Below are 23617 nucleotides of genomic sequence, written 5' to 3' on the forward strand. Positions count from 1 at the left end.
TGTGCAAGCTCCGCTACACCTCACTGTAACCTTTTGTACAGGGACACAAGATTTTATGCAGGTGTGACTGATTACTTAGAAATTAAAAATGCAAATGAAAACAAACATTTCATTTTAGGCTTTTTGAGGTCCCTGGTTCGTCACTTTATCTGGTGATAACACAAAACCTTTGTATTATTTCAAAAAAACAAAACAAAAACACAACATTAACATGAAACAGTTCATGTTACAGGAAGAAACTGGACAAATGTGCTCATCACAGCAGCACCAGAAGGCTCTGATAGACTCCATTCAGGCTCAATTGCTTATCACCTGTGAATGTCACTTAGTTTTTAGAATAATGGACACTGTTTGAATTCATGAGCATTCCAACAGTATTGTGTTAAATCAAGTATCAAACCTGCACAAGATTACTTGTCTGAGATTTTAAGGGAGATTCAAATCTTGCACACTTAGATACAATCATGTCCTATTTGGACAGTGACACCATTTTAAAATTTCTATACACCACAATAGATTTGAAATGAAGCAATTAATATGTAAATAAAGTGTAGGTAGACTTTCAGCTCTATTTCAAGAGATTTAGCAAAAATACTGAATTAACCATTATGGACTCATTTTCACAGGCACAAGCATAATTGGACAATTGACTTTCATGATCAGGTGTGGCCTGTTTCCTCCTTATTTCATGACAAATTAAAGAGTATAAAGGTCTGGAATTGATTGCAAGTGCTGAATTTGCATTTGATGTTCATGGAAATGCTCAACATGTGGTCCAGAGAAGTGTTGCTGCAGGTGAAGAAGGCCGTCATCAGGATGAATAAGTAAAATAGATCTAAGCATAGCAGAAACTTTAAGAGCGGCCAAATCAACAATCTGGTAAATTGTTTACCAGCTCAGCAACACCGAAAGGCCTGGAGGACCACAGTAGTCAACTTAAGCAGATGACTGGTGAAGAAAAACACCTCCACAACAATCAAGAGACGTCTTCATGAATGTAAACATAAAAAGTTTACCTCAGCATAAAAACCCTCAAGAACAGAAAGTAGTCCAGATTAGACTTTGCTGGAAAACTTTTTTTTTCTTTTTTTGAAATAGCCTTCATTTCTGAACCAACATTCATTGGACAGATGAAACCAAGATGAACTCGTACAAGAATGGCGGGAAGAAAAGAGTATGACAGAGGATGGGGAGGCCTCATGATCCGAAGCAGACCACATCATCCGTCAAACATAGAGGCAGTGTTATGGCATGAACATGTATGGCTGCATATGGAACTGAGTCACTGGGGTTTGTTGACATTGGTGACAGCTGCTAAAAGTAGCAAGATGAATTCTGAAGTGTACAGAGATGTAATTTGTGCTCTGATTAGGTCAAATGCTGCAAAACTGATAGGACAACGCTTTACATAATGATCCAAAACATATTGTAAAAGAAACTCAAGAGCTTCTTAAGGCTTAGAAATGGAAAGCTGTTACATGACTGAGTCAGTCACTTGATCTCAACCTAAGTAAGCTTGCTTTCCTTACATACTTACATACTTCACTTACTTAAGACAAACGTTAAGTCAGAAAGACCCACAGACAAGCAGCAACTGAAAGCGCCTGCATAAAAGTACATGGCAAAGCATTTCAAAGGAGGAAACTCAGTATTTGGTGATGTGCATGGGTAGTAGACTTCAGACAGTCAATGACAGCAAAAGATTTGCACCCATCCATTATCTATACACTGCTTAATCCTCAATAGGGTCACCAGGGGGCTGCAGTCTATCCCAGCTGACTCAGGGTGAAGGCAGGGGACACCCTGGACAGGTCACCAGTCTATCACAGGGCTACACTTAGAGACAGACAACCAAGCACACTCACATTCACACCTACGGACAATTTAGAATCACCAATTAACCTCAACATGTTTTTGGACTGTGTGGGAGGAAGCTGGAGAACCCGGAGAGAACCCACGCTGCACGGGGAGAATCACGCAGAAAGATCCCGGTGACCTTCTTGCTATGAGGCGACAGTGCCAACCAACTGCGCCCCCTTGCAGCCCCAGATTTGCACCTAAATGTCAAAAATAATCCTTCTAATTCCGTTAATGTGTCCAAATAATATTGAGGATGTAAAAATGTAGGGACTACCTTGAAAGAATAGTTGTAAATTCTAAATGGTTTATGCAATATTTTTGTTAAACCTCTAGAATTAAAGCTAAAAGTCCACACTTTAGTTGCATCTTGATTGCTTCAGTTCAAATCCATTGTGGAGGTGTACAGAAGTAAAAACTGCAAGAATTGTATCACTGTCCAAATACCTATGGACCCGACTCTAGGTACCCGTTGATGAAGGGACATTTAAAATGCTATAAATTTGGTGGATTTCAAATGCCATTACAAAGTATTTTGTTGACAAAAAAAACAACAGAATTTTGCTGCATTTTTATTTCCCCCTCATTCTAGTGCTATCATTGCATAAGAGTATCACAAACAGATGTGTGTAGCATCAGCTGTTTGTGCTCAGCAGTCAATGTGAGAAAGGGGCGTGTCCACCGGGTCGATGATGTAACTGCTACGTTTCATCACCCTATTGGCTCAAACGCTTCCTGCTTCTCTCTCTTTGGCGACAACTAACAAGACAGAGGAAATCAATACGACCATGAGTAGTTATTTTGATTAAACTGAGGGCAAATTTCCCCCCGCGGACAGTTTTTTGACTTTACCGTAACGTTTTGTCCCTTGTTTCGCCGTGCGGGATTAACGACAAGCTGCCGGCTGGCAACTAAAGTGGATTATTTAGCTCGAAGCCGATTGCAGCCATGATGGCGTCCAGCTACAACGCTAAGGAAGAAGACGGACACCACTCGGGCGCTACGAGTCACGGCGGCGCGGGGGCTGTGAAAAGTAAAAAGCCGGACAACACAGCGTTCAAACAGCAGAGACTACCGGCCTGGCAGCCCATCTTGACGGCAGGGACCGTGCTGCCCGCATTTTTCGTTATCGGACTCATCTTTATCCCCATCGGCATCGGCCTGTATGTCACATCAAACAACATCAAAGAGTTCGAGGTACGTCCGCTGTCACGTCTTTTAACCGAAGCTAGCTAACCGGAATGTTTTTCTCTCGACTTTTCCGCACAATTCATTCCCATGTGACTGTAAACCTGTTGAAATAAGTACAGCTGTGTAGTTTACTCAACCAAATGTAAAACAAACAAGTTCTGTAATAAGTAGTGTCTTAAGTTTACCCTGTTTCTCTACACTGTTGATAGTAGCCACACACGTTTAGCCAGTTTAAGAAGTTAGCTAGCTAAACCCAGTGTAACACAACATTACTGCACTAAATACTGCCTTCATGAAGATTACAGTGTTCATTTTCGTTTAAACCGTGTTTAGTTAACATAATGGACATTTTTGTTGCTGTTGTTTGCGACGCTGTTGAATGTTGTTGTTGTTTTTGTTGTTGTTATTTTATACTATTTGTGTCCACCCATCCTTATGAAGGTTAGACACTAGATGGTCAAAGCATTTCCTCTTCCGGTCATTTCATATCAATGAGGCTCGACAAAGTATTAGCAATACCTTGTAATAAAATGATTATAATTTTATTGGGTCTTTTCATGGGACAAAGCAAAAGCAAGATACACAAAAATCAACATCACAATAGTAAAGACAAACAAAGACAACAGATGCAAAAATGCAGCATTCTGTTGTTTCTCTTGTTATTTTGTTATATTTCTTATGTTTGCTGTGCTTTTAATGTTTAACTGTTTTACATTTTATACCTTCTTTCTATGCCTTTTTTTAACCTGTTTGTTATTCAACTAGTTTGTTTCTGTTTTTATCTTGTACCCTGTAAAGGGACTTTGAGTATCTTGAAAAGCGCTATACAAAATAAATGTATTATTATATTATATCATATTCATCTGAAACAACAGACGTTTGGCTCTCCAGCAGAGCAATAACATTGATGTTTTATAAAATACAATTTTACCTGGCTCATTTAAATATTAAGGTTAAAAGCTTCTAGTATGATGCCCCACTTGTACCAGTAGGGATGACAAGATTGTAGAAATGTGAGGCAATACAGTTAAACAGCAGCACAAACTCGTCCTCCACAGTTAAGTTGTCAGAAACAGTTTCATCATAACCTGATTATAATGTAGGATTTGTTAACAGGTAAGTTGTTTACCACTGGTTCAGTTAAATTTACTGGTACTGCATGAACTGGCCACTAAGTCCACATGACTACACAACACCAGGAAGGAACATCATGTGTATTCTTCTTTGTTAGCTCACAAATGCTCAACATGTTCTTTCCCCTTTCAGGTCGATTACACCGGTGTGGACGTGGACAGCCCGTGCTACACCTGTGCCATGAACTTCAGCTGGAACAACACACTGCCGTGTACCTGCTCTGTGGACTTCACGTTGGAGCAGCCTTTTGAGGTGAGCTCAGGTCCTGCACCAGCTTACAGTAAGGTGGACCCAATGAATAATACATGCTTTCAGCTCCAATACTGAGAGTGCTGCCTGTGCAATAAAAGAGGGGGGAAAAAGCCTTTATGGCAATGATTGTCCATTAAGATCTATTTTGAGTCCAAAAAAGGACACTCAGTGTTTGTTTGGAACCTTTATTGTCATCGATTATTCTCGTCTTAAAATATGCAGTCCACTTAGGCTTTTATTGAGTGTTTATAAAAAGCCCTCAGCTGGTCCTGGATAACCTGAACAGCTAGGTTTTTACAGCCTAGATCTGAGTTATGATTTAGCAGAATTTTTTTGGAAAACTTAGAGAAAGCTAAGCTAAAGTGACCTCTCTCTTTTTCTGAGAACTTAAGAGAACTTATATTTGACACACACACACACACACACACACACACACACACACACACACACACACACACACACACACACAAGTATTTCATTAAAATTAGCTCATCAGATTCATTTCAGCGTATGCTCACTGAGCTGCAGATGGAGCTAATAATCCAAAGAATCCCTTAAAGGTACCCTGTGGAGTTGTCTTGTAAGCAAACGTAAGGTTATTTACATTCAATGCCACAAAAATGCATTCTGTTTACCCTCGAGATTTAGGATTAAATGTGATCAATACACTTGCTCCCCCGTAAAATAGACAGTGTGCGCTTTGCTTTGCACATTACCACCATGGGTCGTTTAGAGGAATCATGTGACACCATTCGTTGAGCTGTGTAACATGCAAAAATCAAACAAAACCAAGAGGAAGCGTTCCATTTGGTTGTTAGAGATCAAATACTCCACACATCACCTCTCTGTTTCACCTTACTAAAGTAGCCCATACTGATGCATGATTCTGATTGCAATGCGGTCTCTCTTCCCTTACAGAGTAATGTCTTCATGTACTACGGCTTATCCAACTTCTATCAGAACCACAGGCGCTATGTGAAGTCCAGAGATGACAGCCAGCTGAATGGCGATCGCTCTGCTTTGACGGTATAATCTTGGATTTGTCGCGTCTCTACATCATGCCGAGAATCCAGTAAATGCCTCTTTCATCAGCTGATCGCCCTTTTTTTCCTTTCTACAGAACCCCAGCAAGGAATGTGAGCCGTATCGTACAAGTGAAGGAGTGCCCATTGCTCCATGTGGGGCCATAGCTAACAGCCTTTTTAACGGTGAGATGGTAACTTATCATTTCTCTCCACAGCCATTCAAGTATTGGTTCCGCTTATGTGCTCAATTAATGTCTCATTTGACCAATAAACACAACTAAAGACTGACATCCATTTGCAGAAGTTCAGCTCATTTTCCACAATGTTTTTCTGTTTCAGACACGTTGGACCTGTTTCATATTGATTCCAATGGCAGCAGAAATGCAATTAATCTAGTAAAGAAGGGCATTGCGTGGTGGACAGATAAGCACGTGAAGTTCAGGAATCCTGGTGGAAACAGCAACATTACTCTAGCTTTCCAAGGTGATTTTTGCAAACTGTACACAGCACCTTTTTACACATATAAACACTTACCGTTGCAGTCACTAACATGGTTTTGTCTCCATCTGTTTCTCAGGCACAGCTAAGCCAGTGAACTGGAGGAAACCAGTGTTTGAGTTGGACCCATCGGATCCCGAAAACAACGGCTTTATCAACGAGGACTTCATCGTGTGGATGCGCACGGCTGCGTTGCCCACCTTTCGGAAACTCTACCGCATCATCCAGAAGAAGTCCAGCACCACTCCAACTCTACCCAGCGGCAAATACACCTTGGAAATCACCTACAGTATCCTTTATGCTGCAGCTGTGAAATCAAGTGTATGAAACTCAGCAGTAGAGGATCCATAGTCTAGTGTGAATGTTTTCCAGGCATCACAGGGTAAGACTATGATGTATAAACACACTAATCTTACGTCATCTTACACTGAATAGCTGTAAACCGGTTCACTGATTTACCGGGGTAACTAAGCTGAGTTAAAGCCAGAATAGGCCATTTTATGGCAGCACTTGTTCCTGATCAGAGGGCAACCTGTTCAGCAAAGTTAACCAGACATCTCAGTTAACCAGCTTCTTGGAACTGAACACAGATGGAGACGCTTTTGATTCTCAGTTGTGCAGATATGTTCTTCTTAGAAACTACAAGTAAACACTAGTATCCTAAAAGAGTAAAGCTCTACATATTGATAAATATCTGATAATGTCTTAAAATACCCCTCATTTATATGTATCTTCGTACATTCAGAGTGTATGTGTAGTGGCTCTTTGTCCTGAGATGACTCATCAAAATAAAATAAATTCAAATCAAACGGTCACTGAGGCACGTAGGGAATTAATTTACACAGGGAAAGTAAGTCCATTGTCCAGGCAAAAGTATAAAGTTTCTTCGGTTTATTTCCATTGCAAGCAAACAAACAATGACTCCTGCTGCCTCTCTTGCCCTGGTTAAAAAACCACAAACCCTCCAGGGTGCCTGCTCACCTGTACCTGCGTACCCATATATGTAGATTCACCCAGTGCCCTCGGGACCCAGTGCCTTCAAAATAAAAGCATTAACAACTACTAAAATTAGCAAAAATGATGCTAATATTATAAGGCAACTAACGCTGTATTCTTCAAACAAAACAACAAAATAAATGACTGAATATTTAACTATTAAATATTATAAAAAATGATGATAGTACTAATAACGAAAAGCTCCAATAGTATGAATTGTTGATATGTATGTTGATGTGGATGCCCTGCAGAGGATAGTTAGAGGAGCTGAGAGGGGCATCAGAGTTTCCCTCACCTCTGTCCAAGAACTTTCCAGAACCAGAGCAGGACACTGAACATTGTCAGGGACTCCTCACACCCTCTCCATAAACTGTTTGAACTGCTGCCATCAGGCAAATGTTTCCAGAGCATTAAAGGAAGAACCTCCAGACTGATCAACAGCTTCATTCCACAAGCTGTCAGAATGCTGAACTGCTGATCCAGACATGCAAACACTTCTTTAAGTTATTGGATCCTGAAGAAACGCTCTCTCATCTTGCCTCTACTACAGTGTATGTACAGCAAAATGACAATAAACTTGATTTGATTTGATGTAGACTCTCAGCACAGAAACTTCAAATCCATTTCCTTTAACTGCATGTAATCAGATTACCCCGTGCTCAGCTTTGACGGTCGCAAGCGAATGATCCTGAGCACCATCTCCTGGATGGGAGGGAAGAACCCCTTCCTCGGCATCGCCTACATCACCGTGGGCTCCATCTGCTTCTTCCTGGGCGTGGTTCTGCTCATCATCCACCACAAATACGACACCCGCAACAACAGCGCAGATATTCCAAACTGAGCAGTTTGTGTGTAGCATTTCTCAGTCTCTGCATGCACGAGCGACCCAGTGGGGTCTGCTCTGGACTGCTTGCTGATTTTTTTCGAGCTTGAATACACTGTAAACGTCTGTCGTGTGAAGGGCAGTTGCATCTCATCATGTCTATACGTAGAGCATCTAACGCATATCTGTGTGTCCCTGTGAATATAACTTCAAAGCTGGTTGCTGAGAATGTCTTTACCCGTTTCTGATTTTTTTTTTTTTTTAAATTGTTTATTTATCGATCCATTATCGAAGTACCAGAGTTTTATTCTAGCAGTGCTTTGCGAATGGCTTAACTGTTGAAGGATGTATGTATTCTTAATGTACGTTTTTGTCCATATTATGTACTGTACTATGTCCTGCTGATGAATGTACCATAATAGTTCATTGACATACCTCTTTTGAGATTACCTTGAATATAGAATGAGATAATCATTGCTTGCGGTCATTATAATAGGCATTGATGTTTAACAGGAAGTATTTAATCTCGGAGTAGACGGAGAGTCATACAATATTCATGGCAAGTAGAACCAAAAGTGTGATTATCTACCCTCCACTGTGTCGGGATTTTTGTTACACTTGACACCAAACCAGTCTTGTTTAATTACAACAGGAAAACGACCCTATGCTGGTATATCTAGTATTTGTAATTCTAAGACTGTGGCCGGTGTCTCTGGCTGATTTAGAGCACAAGAATCCTTTGGCCTGAATGTTAAATTATCTTCTTTAATGTTGACCAAATGATATGCACTTTAAAAGTGTCCCATCTGTTAGTTTCCCCGCCTTCTGTTCCACCTCCTCTTCTGTTGCTCTATGATCCTGGTTTATTATTAATGAAGAGTTTGTTTCAATTTGAAGTTCTTGGGTTTTTATAAAGTTTGTAGGGTCCAATTAAAGAACTTGGTCAATGTTTTGGTGTCGTTTGTGATTTTTAGCATAAAGCCAGAACTGCTAATGGTGTCGTTAGGCATCTGAGTTAGATCTTATTTTACTGTTGGCAAAAACTTAATCTGTTTATCCATCCATCCATTATCTATACACTGCTTAACCCTCACCAGGGTCATGGGGGGCTGGAGCCTATCCCAGCTGACTCAGGTTGAAGGCAGGAGACACCCTGGACAGACAACCAAGCACACTCACATTCACACCTACGGACAATTTAGAATCATCAATTAACCTCAACATATTTTTGGACTGTGTGGGAGGAAGCTGGAGAACCCGGAGTGAACCCACGCTGCACGGGGAGAACATGCAAACTCTAAGCAGAAAGATCTTGGGTGTCCTCACTGGGATGCGAACTGGCGACCTTGTAGCTGCAAGGCAACGGTGCTAACCACCGAGCCACTGTAAAATCAAAACATTTTTCTGTCTGTGTGTTATTTCTGAGATTTTTCCATTTCTGGGTTATTGCAGTGGTGATATCATTGTGTTCGTAGATGCTTCTCTGGAACCACTAAACAGCGACCCAGTATGTAACATGTTGTTAGATTTTATTCATTCTTTTTCACATAAGGGGATGAGTATTTTCTCTGTTGCACGGCATCGCTACAACTGAATGACATCATAAAATAACCAAGTGCACACGACATTGAAAACGATAACGGCCAGATGGCGAGTGGGGTCATAGACCAGAATGAGTCGCATATCTGTGATGCTTAGAGTTAATGAGGTCGTCTCACCCTTCCTGATGGGCTCGATGAAGTTGGTGGACATTTTTGGGGACAGGATCACATCAGTGGCATCCATCCAGACCATCATGTGGCAGATTGTCTGTTGTATCGTGCTGCCTGAAAGGCGACAAATGCTGGAGTTGTGGACATTCAATTGCCTTGCTGCCAGCTTCCTGCATGCCAACAGCACATTATGGTCTCTCTCTCATCATCTGTGGGATCATGTCATTTGAAGAAATCAGAGTCTAGATGGGCTTTTACAGTCACTGGTCAATAAGGTGTCTGTGTACTGGGATGTGCATTAACTCAAAGGTCGAGAATGTGCCATCAGTTAAATGGCTGAAAAATGTGTTGTGCACAATTGGCTTTCGGCCTTTTCTAATCATAGCAATAGGAATTAGAGTTTTAACTTTTTCTCTAAGCCAGAAAAGAAGACAATTTCCATGCTGCCTTTATATTTTTGTTATTCTTGGCCAGGGCTCCCTTGAAAAAAGGGATCTTGCAATGTCAATGGGACTCACTTGGTTAAATAAAAGTTAAATTAAAAAAGAATAAAATGCTGTAGATAGTCTAAATAAGAATGATTCCAAGGGACAGTGTTTGAGAACATGTACTCTAATCTGTCTGCACTCACTGTGATATTAATGTGAGTTAAACACAGAGACAAAGTGGGAGGACTTATTTTAGCAAAAGCACAGTTGCTCACATTTTGTATTATTTCACTAAAATCTCAACAACAGCAAGTCTACATATTTGCCCCTTTTTTCATTTATTAAAGTTACTTTTTATGTCATATTGATTGATTGATTGACATATTTATTTCAAATATGTAAAGAGAAGTTCCAAGTAAACAAAGAATTAATATTGTATGCTGTATACACATACACTCATATACATACACATACATACAAATCAAAATCATGTAGCAAAAGAAATATTCAACAATTCTGGACCAGGTCTACATATTCGAAAAGGAGTGAGAAGAAGTAAATAAACACTTGTTTAATTCCACCCTGTTTCATAAAATACTGATTGATAATTTCCAGTTTCATACATAGAAATATATATAGATATAAATACAATTTCTGTTTGTACATATAAGATACAATAAAAATATATCCAGTTATGACACTACCACTTTATATATATCTATATATATACATTCACATACGTGCATATCCATATGTCACATTAGCCAACTGACTAATAATAACAAAGTCACGTGACAGGAGCCCCAAAGCATTGTGGGTATTCGGACTGCCCGGCTCTGTCCTTGTGCTGTACTTCTGCCAGCGTTACTCGAGCGAGCAAAGTTTGCCAAAATGTTCCGACAACTTATGGTAAGAAACACGTTTATTCTGTTGTATTTGATTTTAAAACCTTCCAGTTTTGTTATTACGGTGTTTTTGTGACTTTTATTATTTCGTGCAGAACTTATTTTACTTCAGGCGCTCGGTTAACGGTCCGTCGATAAACTTTTCAAACTCAACTCAGCTTCCGTAGAGTCAAAAATAATATGAACTAACGTTGGTTAATGTTCGAAAAATGTGTTTTATTCTCTTTTTTCGGTGTTGTTCTTCCTCGTTTATAACGTCAGCACAGCTTCTAGCTAACAGCTAGCTAAAGCAGCCGGGCTAAAGCAGGTCAGGGTGAAGCTGCTGATGTTGGACAGCTGCAGTGAGCTATTGACCTCTAAAAGCTGCATTACAAAGACAGAATTATTTTCAATTTCCTTCATGAAAGTGGAAACGTGCTGTCATATAAACTGTTAATATTTGTCCACCTTTCAGAAAATGTAATTCGTTTAGCTGTTAATGGATATACAGTCAAATGTATTCTTACCCTTCCATTAAAGAAAAGGCAAAATTCACAATAATCACTTAAATAACTAGAAACTGACAAAAGTAATAATAAATAAAAAATTGTAAAATTATAATTTAGTGGAATAAGTCATTACTTTTGAATTGTGGTTTAAAAGAATAATTAAAAAAAAATAAATCACCATACCAGTCAACAGGTGTCTGATTGAGAGTTACAGAAAACAGCTGATTGAAGTGATTGTCTCAAAGAATTGTTCAACAAAATATTAGTTTATGGGTCCCATCATGCTTGTTTGCTTTTTTATTTCTGTTGAACCACAATTCAAAAGCAATGTCATGATTTTCATTAGTTAATTAATTATTACTTTTGTCAATTTCAACTTATTTCAGTGACATCTGTTTTTTTCCTTCTTTAATGGGAGGGTATGAATACATTCGAGGACAACTGTAGATAATTTTCTCAATTTACTCCATGAAAGTGGTAACGTGCTGTCGTATAAACTGTTAATATTTGTTCACCTTTCAGAAAATGTAATTAGCTCTGAATGCATTTATCCAACCTGTAAAAAGGCTCTAAAAGTTGTGGTTTTAAGTCGTATAAAACCACCTGATGCTTGATGGAGTTAAATTAAAAGATATACAAGTAAGTAATAAAAGGCATATTCACCACATTCCCCAAAGTAAGACGAGAACTGAAAATGGAAGGAAGTTTCTCTGGAGGTCTAACATTGAGAACATGAACTTGAGAAGGGCCTGGCTTTTACTGTATACGTGGTGTATTTCAAACATGTTAAAATGTCACATAAAACAAACCTTGTAACTTACATATTGCCAAATTTCTAGACATTAATATCCCTCGTACCCTCGTACAGTTAAAAGATAGTTTTTTACCTATTCTTTGAAATTTCCCAGATGTTTTGGACAGATCAGGATTCTCACTTTGTTGAAGCTGCCATTTAAAACTCAAATATATTACCTGTTATCGTGATAATAAAGTTTTCACCTTTGCTCCTTGAACTGAACTCTCGGCTGAAATCATTCCGTTTACTAAACTACAAAAAAGTGATAATCTGCTGCATGTACCGCTGTTTTTTTAAAATGATATGTTCGCCAATCTAATTTATATCGTGCAAGTTCCATCTATATGTGCTGCTGATGGTTTTTGTTAATAAGAAGCCCTCCCACCTTCGATGAACTTAATTCATGAGGTTTTGGAGAACATTCAGGGTAAGTCTGAGTAAGGTAGGGTCAGTTTTAAATCAATGTGGGAAGGACTGAAAAGAAGTAGAAAGAGATGCTATTTTTATAAAGATCACTGACTGTTGTGTTTTCTATCTGACCATCGTGTGTCTGATGTACAGAAATATATCACAAGTAAATCAAAACTGATTGAAAGGAAGAGAGTTATCATATATTTTTGGTTAAGTATGCTCTTACAGTTTGTATAACACAACGTTTATTGAGAATGATACCAAAGACGAGCAGAGTTGTCTCAGTGCACTTCACAAGGTTGTCCAGAAGATGTCACCATTTAGCAAACATTTAGAACTGAGGAACTATTTTTAGTGCTTCAAAGTGTGTGAATTTTTTCAACCAGAGTTTAGAGCTTTCAGACTGTTAATTAAGGACAATCGTTGCGCTTTGTGTCACTTCATTTTCTTCGTATCGCAATAAACATAATTTTCATCCTTGTATATATTGTATATATTATTATTATTGTATTATTGTTATTATAGTAGATGTTTTGTGCTGCTGTCACAATGTAAATTTCCCCTGATGTGGGGAGCAACAAAGGATTATCTTATCTTATCTTATCTTATCTTATCTTATCTTATCTTATCTTATCTTATCTTATCTTATTGTTATGTGTATGTGCAGGTTCTCAGTCATCCGTAACAACTGTCATCCACTGTTTCCTGTTCTTAAATCACAGCTGTTTAAACGATAAAATCCTGTTTGTGTTTGTGTGACCAGAGTCTTCAGCAGCTTTCCAGGCGGACCATCACCAGCAGCGCCCGCAGACAGATTAATAACTCTGTGAAGGAAAAGCAAAAACACTTTCAGGTACGATTAGTCTCTTTAGGAACAGCCTCTGTAAGTGTATGATTAACTTCCTCCTTGTCTTTGTATCAGTATAAACTGCAGAAGAATACCTGTCTTAGCTTGAATTATTGTTATTTAAAAAAAAAATCTCAATACAGGCTTCATCATAGTTCACATGAAAGTGAAACTTATTTGATGTGTATGCGCTTCTCCTGTACAATTCAAGAACTGTTGGTATGAGACTGTTTTCAGCAGTGTTTTAAGATGAACTCACGCTCCTAACACTCGGTACCTTTTGCTGTACTGTTAACGTGATTATGTGCTGTTTGGTTTGTGATTTATTTGTGTTTTTAAGAGATAAATCTAATTCTATCTTCTTTGTAGCCTGACAAATAAGTGAGTTTCGACCTCTTAATGTTTCACCTGTAAAGCCGGGGATGGAGTTGAACTAATTATGCTCACAACCTACTCATTCCATCCCAGAATCAATGTTCCAATGCGGCCTGCAGGCTTTGCTGATCTTGCATAGTGCTAAAACTGACTAGCTAGAGTTGACAAATGACCTCCTCTTGCTGCTAAATCCCAGAACAAGTTCTACTTCACTGTACCACATTACTTACTTGCTGTGTTTAACCAGAGATGAGCTCTTTGCCAACAAACTGAAAAAAAAAGGTGGATCGTATAGAACACAAAACATATGATCATATTATTTTTATATTTGGTTTAAAAATCAATCATTAAATAAAAAACAATCAGGAACACGTGAAGCTCAGCGTTCTTCACAGACCTTTGATGCGAGGGTGTTTCTTTCAGACGGTGCCTTTTTTCTTCTCTCTTTGAACAGGACGATAACGGCCTGCCCATCCATCTGAAGGGCGGCTCGTCGGACGCTGTGCTCTTCGGATGCACAATGATGCTCACCGTCGTTGGTACGTCAGCTGAGATTTCTCCTGACTCAGGCTCATTTCAGATTTGTGTTTCTGTTGGATAACATACACATCATACCCGCGACTTGGCCCCAGTGTTTTTACTGAAACTGTCTTTGAAAGTAAAATTACTGCAATTTCATGATACATTGTTTGTAGTCCAGAGAATTTGCTTGTCGGTGCGTCTGAGTCACATCTCTAACGCTTGTTTGATCTCTTCACAGGGGTTGGCTATGTTTTGTACGAGCTCTTCAGTGCCGCGATGCCCAAGAAGCCGCAATGATACAGGATCGTCCTCCTGGACGTTATTGTCTGATGCAGATTGCAGATTCTGTGTGTAACTCATCACCTCTCTGTTGTGCAGACTTCCGTATCAATACTATCATTATGTTTCATGTTTGAAATCAGTATTTATTAATTGTACAAATCATGAACTGCAAATAATAATAATAATAATAAATAAATGCATATAAATTAAAGTGTGTCTCGTTTGAAAACTTGATTTCTACTGGAGATGTCGTCATTTTTGTGTCGTAATGAGCTCGTGGGTTTTCAGAAACTAATTAAAAAGAGAATTTTAGTAGGTGGCGTTTGTACCTGACATGGGTGTAAGTTTAGTTAAAATGTTGAGCATCAAACACTTCTATGCACCAATTTGTGGCTTTTCTGTGTCAATTTATGGCGGAAATGTTTTCATTTATGTAAAAGAAAACAGAATATTTACGCAAAACTTTTCTGTTTCTTTCATGAGCTTATTGGGAGCAACAAATGCAAGTGTTCTGAACATGGAGGAGGATATACAGTCGTCCTCAAATGTATTCAGACCCTTCCATTAAAGAAAAGGGGAAATTCACAACAGTCACTCAAATAGCTAGAAACTGAAAAAAGTAATAATAAATAAAATTTTTCTAAATTATAATTTAGTGAAATAAGACATTGCTTTTGAATTGTGGTTGAAAAGAATAATTTAAAAAAACAAAAAGCAAAACTGTCCTGGACAAATTAGAGCACTTTGCTGATGAGCAGTGAAATCAGAATACCTGTCAACAGGTGCAGAAGTCTGACTGAGAGTTACAGAAAACACTTGATTGCAGTGATTGGCTCAAAGGGTTGTTCAACAAAATATTAGTTTACGGGTCCCATCATGCTTGTTTTTTTGTTTTTTTAAAAAAAGTATTTCTGTTGAACCACAATTCAAAAGCAATGTCATGATTTTTCTTACATTTTTATTTATTATTGCTTTTGTCAATTTCAACTTATTTCAGCTGTTTTTTCCTTCTTTAATGGGAGGGTTTGAATAAATTTAAGGACGACTGTATGCACCAATTTGTGCCTTTTCTGTGTCAATTTTTGGCAGAAATGTTTCCATTTATGTAAAAGAAAACACAATATTTAGGAAAAACTCCTTTGTTTCTTTCATGAGCTTATTGGAAGCAACAAATGCAAGCGTTCTAAACACTGAGGAGGATGAATCTTCAATCACACCACAGTGGATCCTCTCACTGTTTCCCAAGTGCGCCTGTTGTAGGTCTTTATTTCCACCACTAGAGGGCACCACACACCTTCCACTGCGCCATCACACAGGCAGCTGCTCCTCAAAACACTTTGTCATCCTCAGCGAAAGCAAATTTTCCACTGATGCTGCACATCACGAATAAACTTTAAACTTAACCTCTCCCTCTTTAGTTTTGATTCTCTGCGCATCTTGAGTGAATTATGGGAGGATAGCCAGGACGCGCACTGTTTACAAAGCGCCAAAATCCACTTTTAATTCCAGCTGACATCTGCGTAAATAAGTTAGATAAGTTTGCCTGTTGCGCAAATAAAACACTTCCCCTCTCCCTGATCCTGTGAAGTTACATTGAAATTGGAAACTCATTACATCGGCAAACCAAAGGAATCCAGAAGAGGAGGAGGAGGAGGGGGGGAGAGAAAAATATGTAATTTCCAAACACCGGGTCGGACTTAGCGGGGGACATATATCAAGAGCTTTCGTAAGAAACCCATACGATGGTAAATTGAGAGTTGGGAACTGCCCCCCTATTAAGTAGCCGGTGGTGGAAAGATTCTTCCCACTTGGAAAGAGGCTTTTCCTTCTTGGACATCTGCTGGCGGAGCTTCCAGTAGCCAGAGAGAGCAGAGAGGGGTCCAGCCGCAGCTCCTGAAACTTCTCTTACTTTCCAGAGGGGGAGGCTTCAAGCAGGCTGCTCTCAAGTTTGGTCCGTTCACTTTTTTGGGGGGGACTTGAATAGGTGAGTACCAAGACTTTTATTTTTAAAGTATGAAAGTTATTCTGACGCTTTTAATAATGAGAAGAAATCAGTTATTTTGTGCCAAATTTAGAACTTGATTGCACTTTTACGCATTTTTGTGCCAAATTTGGGAACTGATTCCACTTTTACGCATTTGTGTGCCACTGTGCGTTTTGGTTTTCTATGCGTATTTAAGATAAAAGCTACTTTGTTTAACATGTTTTTTATCAAAGATTAATAACTAAAATGTCCAAATCAAACGCTCGATCACTTTGTTGAATTGAACTGGATGGAGATGCACCTACAGGAGTTGCAAGACGCAGCCAGGCGGTGTTTGAGCAGCAGGGCTGGTGTATCTGTTGTGGTTTAGACTTAATCTTGTAATTTTGATTAGATGAGCCCCCTTGTGTCCGAGGGGCCAAGAGATTCGTTTGGGCTCCTGTGGCTGCAGTGTTCGTGCTTGTGCACCAGGCGGGGCGCACAGACTGTGGTTATGGAGCTCAGAGTGTTGTGTGGATGGACTTCACTTATCCCTGTGTAGAAAAAGCACCGTGTTCAAACCACCAGTGGAGCTAATATTTGCAGAAATGAAATCCTTTTTAAGCCTCCTGTTATGTTTGGGGTCTATTTGATCCCCTTCAATCTCTAAATAAGTGATTGACATCATTTTTTTCAATTTTATTTAAAGGGATATTTACACACAAATACATTTTCTGGAGGTTTAAATTGCTGGGGGACCCCAAGGATAAAAGATGTCAGTAAATTTGAAGGTAATAAGAGGGCTGAGTAAACTTACAGTATAAGCTAAGTCCATGTAAAAGCCATCGACCCTTTAATTTGGTAATAAAGAAGTAAATCTAATCAAAGAAGGGGGTTTGGGAGTTAATGGAGCAATTTCAAAACTCTTGAAATGATCTAAAAATATGTATTTGCACAACAAAAAGGGTGTGCGATCAAAATCCCTCATGATTTTTGATATTAATATACATCTACATAACCAATAGGCAGCCCATATTATCACAGGCTGACTTTTTAGGGACCTTTTGAGCTCAATCAGACTCCATCCCTGCAGGGTTTAAGTCAGTGAGAATCAGAGGTGCATGCAGTGATCCGCACAGCCACAGAGATGATCAAAGCAACCAGAGAGCAATAAATTTCCAGTTTGTGCATCTGAGAATCAAACAGCATGTCTAAATGTTTTTTTTTTTTTCTTAGTCCCTCATTACTAAATACCTACAGAGTGTTATTCGGTGCAAAGTATCTACCTCAGGGTATGGGCGTCAGCTGAAGGCAGGCAGCAAGGTGTGGCACTCATTGTGTAAGTTAGTCCAGATGGATCTTGCAGTATTTGTCGTCACCATGGAAAGTGGTGATTAAATAATTAGAGCTGTCAATCTGGATTCCCGTTTAAAAAAGCCTTAACTCAGGTGAACGTTTGGGTACACGGTGCAGGGTGCGTGTACGTTATGTAATTAGGCATGCCTAGCTGCAACACACAACAATGTCAATTCCAGACGTGCAGCTTCAACAGTTTTTTTTTGTGTCCTCAGACTGATTGATGCGCTGCTGATCCTAAAGGACCAAACATGAAGATAGGGCTGTCACTGGCCACGGCTGCCTTCTTTGCAGTCCTGCTGTCCTCCGTAGATGCTCAAGGTAAATGAAACCACCTGGCCTCACCACACGTACATACTCTATCCCAACTCTGGCTCTTCCTCACCTCATCCTCTCCTTTCATCTCTTCTCTCCACCGGTTAATTATGTTACAGGAATTGATGTACTGATAAACTGAATAAAGTTATTCCTGTTTCCTGTGTATGCTATTTGACTATGTGACTGATTCCTTAATGACTGTCCTTGCTTTTTTATCCCTCATTTGTAGCTTATTTTGTCGGATTTGTCTATCAGGACTCATTACGGGCTTTGATGTAAAATCCAAAAACCAGGATCCCATTTAGGCTGTAATTTAAATGGTTTTAACCGATACTTGAGGAGCAATTTTCTCATTCACATTTGGCAAAAGTCAGAAACCGAGCACACTAAAGTTTATTTCATTTCCAATTTCTAATTAAACGCACTAAACAGCAGGGCATATACTAAGAGCAGAACAAAAGTCATTTCATGGCTAATGTTTCCCCATAAATGTTTAAAGCGGGGCTGTTGCTGTTCCAGTTTTATGACGGCAAGCCTCTGCACTTTTTCCTAAGCAAAAAAAAAAAAGGGGGGAAAGCTGCCAAATCGTTGGTAATTAAGCCCTGAAGTGCTAGATCACATATTTTTGTAACCTTATTATGATTAGGTTGTAGTAAGATCTTGTAAACCTATGTACCTCCTCTGCAATGGTTTTTGAATGGTTGCAGCACTAAGTAAAACATCAATGAAGTCATTAAATTGCTTGTCAGAGAACACTAACAGTATAATAGCATAGTCGTTTCAAATAAATCAGAAAAGTCTAAACTTAACATTAAAATGGCCAAATGTAGTGCATGAAATAGTCAGATCAATTTAGTGAAAATATCAAAAGTGACAGCGCCGGTTCAGGAGTATTGTCTTATTCTCAGTGTTGCGGTACAGATGGAGGAGAGTCATTTTGTGGGTAGGAAGTTTAATAAATGGAAATATCCAAGGAAAATGCAAGTGATTACAAACTGAAACGTTTTTTTTTTTCCTTTCCAACTCTGATTTTATGCTCATACAATACATCTCAGCTGAAGTCAAATGCTTTTGCTTGAACATGTCACGCGAACCGACATGTCACACACGTTTAAAAGTCCGTTTTAGTTGCTGCAGTTTTGACAGAAAATGACTCAATGTCATATCAAATGCAAACATTCAATCCAAAATAATGACAAATATGGAAATATGGTATGGAAACCTTCTGATTTTTTTCCTCCCCCCTCCCATTTGAAAGCTCTCTTTGCGTGGTGAGAGGAGTCTACTCTCACATATCTCCGCTAACGGAATGGAAAGATGAAATACGAGAATAGCAAATTAATCCTCAGACAGCACAAAGACAAAGAGCCTTTCTCGGCCTTCTTTTTGCGGGCATTTGCAGAAATGCTGAGTTGCAAGACATATGGAAAGTTAATATGCAGTAATGTTTAATGTCAGCACATGTTGTGGAATTACTTTGGCATCTGTCCTGCCTCTTTGGGGAGAGTCAGTGTTCTTTCCTCCTCCTCCTCTTGGTCTCTCCTCCTGGCAGTGGCTCAGGTCGGGATTGCTGGCTGCTTGGCTGGCTGGGTGACTGGAGACTGAGGTAACTCAACAGTAGCCAGACTCAGGCCCCTGGGAGCCAGAGGTGTCCTTTATTAGGACCTGACGGAACAGATATCCACATAACAAGAGCAAGTCCAAATAACATACCAGAGACTGTTATTTTGACAAAACCACCTTTGTTGCGCAAGTGTGTTCTAAAACCAGAAGGACGTATGGTTGAGGAGATCGTAGCAGCCGAAGACCCCCCTAAAAGATTTTTTACCGACTTTTTCAATCCGTCATCCATCGCTACCCATCCCCACCCCCGCTCGCCAACACACACTTCTATACTCCCCCCCTCCCCGTACCCTCATTTGGTCTTGAAGATGAGTACTCGCGGAGAAATGAGTGGGAACACGGCCCATCGGGGCTCCTTGAGTTGGTATGCCAGGTTGGTGATCCTCCAATCCCAGTTTTTTCAAAAAATATTTGGCGGGCTCCTGTTTGTCATCTGCCTGTGCATTCAGTGTGTCCCAAGCTATGGCTTCCTCCTCATAGTGTATTTTACAATGATATTCTTGCCTCTCGTGGCACTCTTTTTAACAGCACCCACGCGGCAAAGCTCTTGCCGTTGAATGCATGCTCACTTAACCTTTACGTCATCCGCATCATGGTATGCTGCCACTGGTACCACTGTGGATGAGTTAGTGCTTGGTGAAGCACTGCTAGCTGTGCAAACTCTGAGAGGCTAACCTCAATAACAGCTTATATTTTAGAATAAATTAGAATAAAATAAAACTTTATTGATCCCTTCGGTACAAAACCTCAGGGAAATTGCTAATTGCTTAAGTTGCTTTTTCTCAGAGAATGTACATTTTTTCTGTTTTTGAATTAGTCATTGTGTCACTTTTAGGTATTTTTTTCCTTAAAACACTAAATAACAATGTAATAAGACTTTTTTGAGTTGCATGTATCAGATTGTAGTTTAACTACTAATAAGTATCTAAAGATGTGAACTTTTATTAACACTAGGTAACAGTTTTTAGCTCTTCAAACACTTCATGCATGTAAATCCCCTCATACTAAATGTCCACACGCTCTCCTGTCATAACCCCTTTACTACAGCCTACCCAACGTAACAAAGAATATCATTTTAAAATACGTTTGTCATCTCTGTCTGTGTGGTCCCAACTGTACATGGAAAACTACTGTCCAGTCAATCAAAGTTGTTGAGTCAAACAACTTTCTCATGTACATGATGCATGACGCTGTGATCAAGTCAGCTCGATGTAAAGACGCGCGGTCTTGTCACACTGTATATGTTTTCTTGTATTTATTTCAATGTACACACTTTCCTCTGTTACAGTACATTTGATTGTCTGAAGAAGTCTCGTTCTCTCGTACCTTTCTTGTGCATTATGCTGCCATTGAAAAAGTACACAAGAGTCTCCGGCGACGAATTGTGTATTCTTTTTAAAAGGTTTGCAATGGATGTGTGCCACTCACTTGTGTAAAGAGTCTTAACCAAATAAACAACAAACCACCTTATGTCTCCGAAATATGTTTATATACGACGTATATATAACATATGGTGTTCAATTTTGTCAAGAGTTACTTCAACTACTACATGGCAAGCTTGATTCCATTGTATAATCAGTAACTTGAGAATGAAGTCACTGTTGTGTTTTTGTAATCCTGAGCTCAGCTCCATCATAAAAGCAGTTTAGAATGAGGTTGAGGCATGCGTTGTGATGACTGCACTTAGCATGTGTTGGATGGTTCACTCATTGTTTGCACTGTGGTAGAGTTTGCGTGGAGTCGTGCACATGATGTGTATGCCAGTGCTTGAGTTGCTGGCCATCTCGGTTTTGCAACTCAAACAAGTGCCATTTTGTCCCAAAATGGCTTCTCACACTTTTTTCAGTGTTGTCACGTGTTTCTCACCCTCACAAACGGACGTCAGTTCTGTATGTCTGCCCCCCAACAACGAACAAGTCCGCTTCAGTCATGAAGTGTTTGTCGTTGGGATTAATGTGAATGCTTGATTTACAACAAAAACAAAAAAACAAAAAGCCTGATTTGCTCAGAAATACAACCATACTTATACACGTCTTTACACGTATTGTGAATAACAGCGTTTCATCTTTTATTTGCAGTGGAATCGCCGTCAGACTTGAAATTTAAAATTCTAAATGAGAACACAGTGGAAATGTCATGGGAAAGGCCCTCATCAAGGATAGAGGGCTTCAGAATACAAGTTGTATCAGACGCAGGTCAGTACTCGTGCCGGTGTTCTCAAACCGCAAGTAGCACATAAGGAAACAGTTTATATGTACAGGCTGCACCCAAACAGCCTCATGACGTCTAGATTCCCTCTCCTCAGATGAACCGACCAGAGACTTTACCCTGGATGCGTACACCACTACCACCTCCATCACTGATCTGACCCCTGACCTGGACTACTCAGTGTCCATAAACTCCTACGATGGGTCGGAGGAGAGCATCCCCATCTTTGGACAGCTGACTAGTAAGTACAAAAAGTCTGATTTCTTTAAGGTATGGTTTTTTTTAGTCGCACTACATATACTTGCAGTGAGTTTAAGTATTTACTGTGCAAATACGTTTGTATTCTCTTGTAATGTTTGTGTAAACTGATATCAGAAATCTCTCTGTGAGTGCTGCTAGTTAACTTTTCCATTGACTTCTGATTCATTTATATGCTGATGTTAATTAGTGGGAAATCAGACAGTAAAATCATTATGGGACCTACTGAAACACACTCCATCTGCAACAACTTTCATCATATAATGTGCTAATAAAAGTGAGATGAGAAAAGGCCAAGCGATCCCATTTCTACCCAGCCACAAAATATGTAGGAAAATAGGGGAGAAATCACATCTGTTTACCGGCTCTTGAACTGCACACTTGTTTATAGCTAATGCAGCACAAAGCTCTGTGTTTGTGTGCATGCGGTTTTGTTCCCGTGCACCAGCTTTTTATGATGTGTTGACTTTCTTGCCTTTTTCCGCTATGAAAAAGTACACAGTGAATCAGGGGTGGCAATGTGCGCCGCTAACTCACCCAGTGTTTCCTGTGTTTCAGTCCAGTCCAGTAACACCAGTGGACGAGTCAGGAAGCCATCGACACAGGCAATCAGTGAGTATGTTCGCCGCGGTGCCAACCAAAATCTGAACTTGCACAGGGCTTTTTTAAAACATATTTTTTCCCCCCGTCACGACTGTCATCATGATGCCTTTTTAAAATTTTTCCCATGGAATACTTTGGTCAGGCATACATTTTAACCTGTCACCGGTTATTCAGACAGAGTTTTGACAGTGACTGGGAAGGCACACATTGGTTCCTTTAATTGAAACCAGTGGGCGCATCAAGAGAAATAAGTAAAGGAAGCCTTGAAGCAAGAGACAAAGGTTCTGTTATTGAGAGGAGAGGAGCAGGAGGGGTTGTCAACTAGTGACGTATTCATTGTGCCACCTGGAAGCAAATCTGTTTAAAGATGACTTCTAGCTCTTAATCCATCTTTTAAAACTGTCCTCGAGTTCTATCGTGACTGACAGGAGGACGAGCTTGCTCCCCCTCTCCAACTTAATGATTGGAAAGCTGCAACCGCACTTCCAGATTCCCCGAAACTCTTAGTTAAACATTTAGAAAGTGTTTAAACACTAACCAAATTGTTTGACTAAACTAATCATTATTCAACATTAGGTCAGAGCATTTCAACAAAAAAAAATGTCCTTTTTTTTAGAGCGGGGCTTTAGAGATGTGAGGAGTAGAAGTCAATGAGACCAGGGGGAATGAGGATTAAAGTCCATCCGCATAAGCCCGGCCAATTATTCCAATAGAGTCATCTTAAATGTTCCAGAAAATTTCATCTA

General features: G+C 39.6%; 3 protein-coding genes across 6 annotated transcripts in view; all 3 read left to right on the forward strand.

The window, feature by feature from the left end:
- The first annotated feature begins 2583 nt into the window (after positions 1–2583).
- Positions 2584–8725, forward strand: LOC103353750 (cell cycle control protein 50A-like). Its single transcript, XM_008276875.1, has 7 exons — positions 2584–3054; positions 4315–4434; positions 5353–5460; positions 5555–5642; positions 5799–5942; positions 6037–6246; positions 7601–8725. The coding sequence occupies exons 1-7, from the start codon at positions 2806–2808 to the stop codon at positions 7792–7794; spliced, it is 1113 nt and encodes a 370-aa protein (XP_008275097.1). The 5' UTR covers positions 2584–2805; the 3' UTR covers positions 7795–8725.
- Positions 8726–10723: 1998 nt separating this feature from the next.
- LOC103353751 (cytochrome c oxidase subunit 7A2, mitochondrial-like) lies at positions 10724–14776 on the forward strand. Its single transcript, XM_008276876.1, has 4 exons — positions 10724–10825; positions 13280–13369; positions 14193–14277; positions 14499–14776. The coding sequence occupies exons 1-4, from the start codon at positions 10808–10810 to the stop codon at positions 14555–14557; spliced, it is 252 nt and encodes an 83-aa protein (XP_008275098.1). The 5' UTR covers positions 10724–10807; the 3' UTR covers positions 14558–14776.
- Positions 14777–16204: 1428 nt separating this feature from the next.
- Positions 16205–23617, forward strand: part of col12a1a (collagen, type XII, alpha 1a) — a 57464-nt gene continuing 50051 nt past the window's right edge. For 2 of the 4 annotated variants that reach the window (XM_008276877.1, XM_008276878.1), the window contains exons 1-5: positions 16207–16526; positions 18077–18182; positions 21881–21997; positions 22108–22251; positions 22827–22880. In XM_008276877.1, the coding sequence (XP_008275099.1) occupies positions 18113–18182; positions 21881–21997; positions 22108–22251; positions 22827–22880 (385 nt within the window). In that variant the 5' untranslated portion in view covers positions 16207–16526; positions 18077–18112. Of the gene's footprint in view, positions 16527–18076; positions 18183–21880; positions 21998–22107; positions 22252–22826; positions 22881–23617 lie in introns of all 4 variants that reach the window. The other 2 variants (XM_008276879.1, XM_008276880.1) reach the window with 2 other exon arrangements.

This window comes from Stegastes partitus, unplaced genomic scaffold (assembly GCF_000690725.1).
Source record: "Stegastes partitus isolate 25-593 unplaced genomic scaffold, Stegastes_partitus-1.0.2 Scaffold82, whole genome shotgun sequence".
Lineage (NCBI taxonomy): Eukaryota > Metazoa > Chordata > Actinopteri > Pomacentridae > Stegastes > Stegastes partitus.